The sequence below is a fragment of the Octodon degus genome, unplaced genomic scaffold, assembly GCF_000260255.1.
Source record: "Octodon degus isolate 3935 unplaced genomic scaffold, OctDeg1.0 scaffold00019, whole genome shotgun sequence".
NCBI lineage: Eukaryota > Metazoa > Chordata > Mammalia > Rodentia > Octodontidae > Octodon > Octodon degus.
Window position 1 is genome coordinate 8,296,817 of NW_004524595.1, and position 2,048 is coordinate 8,298,864.

The window sequence follows — 2,048 nt, forward strand, 5'->3', positions numbered from 1 at the left end:
TTTTTTCTTTATTCTTTTTGTATGTTAGGACACGGTCTACAGGGTCTCACTGTGTAGATTGGACTCATAGTGATTCTCCTGTTTACAGCCCCCCAAGTGCTGGGATTATAGGCGCGCGCCACCACGCAGGCACAGTCTCAATCACTATCTCAGCATACCCCTGCGGCAGGGCCAGCAATGTAGTAGATGTTCTGATAGTGGTAGTTGTTTACAATGCTATGGCGAATCAAGTGAGGCTGAGACAGTCATTCAAAGTTTGGAAGGGTGCCAGGGAAAGGACAGAGAAACTGGAAGGTCAGCTTCAGGTTAGTAAGGACAACAGAAAAACCTCAGTCCTCCAGAGAGACCTGGATTTCAGTTATGGAAGGCTCTTTGAGAAAGTATCCTGTGATTGAAAAAAAAAAAGGTGAAGGTAGCTGATGGAGGCATCAGGATATTGGAAGACACCTTGGGGATCACGAGAAAAGATTTAGGACTGGGGGGGCTACAATTTTTCGAATTATTCAGGATTTCCAAATTTGTTGAGAAATTAAGGAATAGGACTTTAGAAGTAAGCCAGAGGTTGGAATGCTATAGTCTCCACTCCCCACATTGTGCCTTGAGAAGGTACTAAATTTAATGGTGGCCATTCTGTCTCTTAGGAAGGTCAGAAAAATGCATGAAAAGGAGAACTATAGTGTGCTTTAATTCTAACAGTAAAGTAATTAAGTCTGATCATAGGTCATCTTGACTATCAGCTGGTAAGCACCTGCAATCCCAACATTTGAGAGGATGAAGCAGGAGGACTGTTTTGAGTTCAAGGTCACCCTGGGCTATGTAACAAGACCCCACTTCAAAACAACCAAAATAATTAAATGAACATCTCTACTATCAGATGACTTAGAAACATGGGAGAAGCATGGTCCTATGCCTATAGAGAAAAATGTTACCTAAGCAAGTGTGGAAAGAATTTTTGGGCCTGCCATGCCAGCCCTGCCCTGGGGCACACTGAGCTAGCAGTTGAGACTGGGCATGGTAACACACACCTGTATTCCCAGGGCTTAGGAGGCTGAAAACAGAAGAATCACTCCGAGTCTAATCCGTGTAAACTCTGTAGACCCTGTACTAAATACATAAAAAAAATTTTAAAAAAAGACTTTGGGATGGTAATACATGAAGCAAGCTTTTGAGAAACATTTTGCACTTCCAAAGCACTAAGTCCTCACAAGGACTAACTAGGATAGTGGAGATAAAAGCTAGAAGGCTCAGTTGAGTAAGTGCTTGCCTGGCAAGCACAAGGGCCTGAGTTCAATGCCCAGCTCCGCAAAAAAAAAAAAGCTAGAAGGCAAACCCCGTGAAGAATCTGTATGGAAAGAATTTTTAGATGTTTGCAAATAGTTCTCTTTTTTATGTTTTGTTGGCTTTTTTTGTTTTATTTTGTTTTTCTTCTCCTTTCTTTGGGTTTGAAAGTTGGCTGCAAGAAGGAATTGGAGGTGTGGGGAACTGTGACACATTAATCCAAGGCCTATCTTTTGATTGATGGACTGGCTTCAGTTTCATCTCCAATCCTTCAGCTAATTTCCCTCCATCCTTCAGCTAATACTGTGTTGCTAGATCCCTAGCTTATAGGAACCAGAACTTCTGTTACATTTTTACTTCATGTAAAGAAAACATTACAGCATATACAAACTGCTTTTGTTCTATTTCAAGGAAAGCAAAGCAAGGAAAAGAAAATTTATGGAGAGAAAGTCTTAGAAAGGAGGAAGAAGAGAAACAAAAGCGACTTCAGGAAGAAAAGACACAAGAAAAATTTCAAGAGGAAAAAAAACCTGAAAAAGAGAAAAAATGTAAGGAAAATATAAAAATGGATTTGATTCTCTTAAGACAAACCAACATTCTTAACAAGGTGGGCTGGGCATAGTGGGGCATGGCTGTAATACCAGCACTCAGGAGGCTGAAGCAGGAGGATTGTTGGGAGTTTGAGACCAGCCTGGGCTACAAAGTGAGCTCAAGGCCAGCCTGTACTGCATAGTGAAACCCTGTCTCAAAAAGAAAAAAAAAAAAAAAAA

At 41.1% G+C, this 2,048-nt stretch overlaps 1 protein-coding gene across 1 annotated transcript in view; it reads left to right on the forward strand.

The window, feature by feature from the left end:
• Itsn2 (intersectin 2) overlaps window positions 1-2,048 on the forward strand; it is a 167,042-nt gene that overhangs the window by 101,630 nt on the left and 63,364 nt on the right. Inside the window, exon 19 of the mRNA XM_012513845.2 lies at window positions 1,690-1,826. Within this exon, the coding sequence (XP_012369299.2) occupies window positions 1,690-1,826 (137 nt within the window). The remainder of the gene's footprint in view (window positions 1-1,689; window positions 1,827-2,048) is intronic.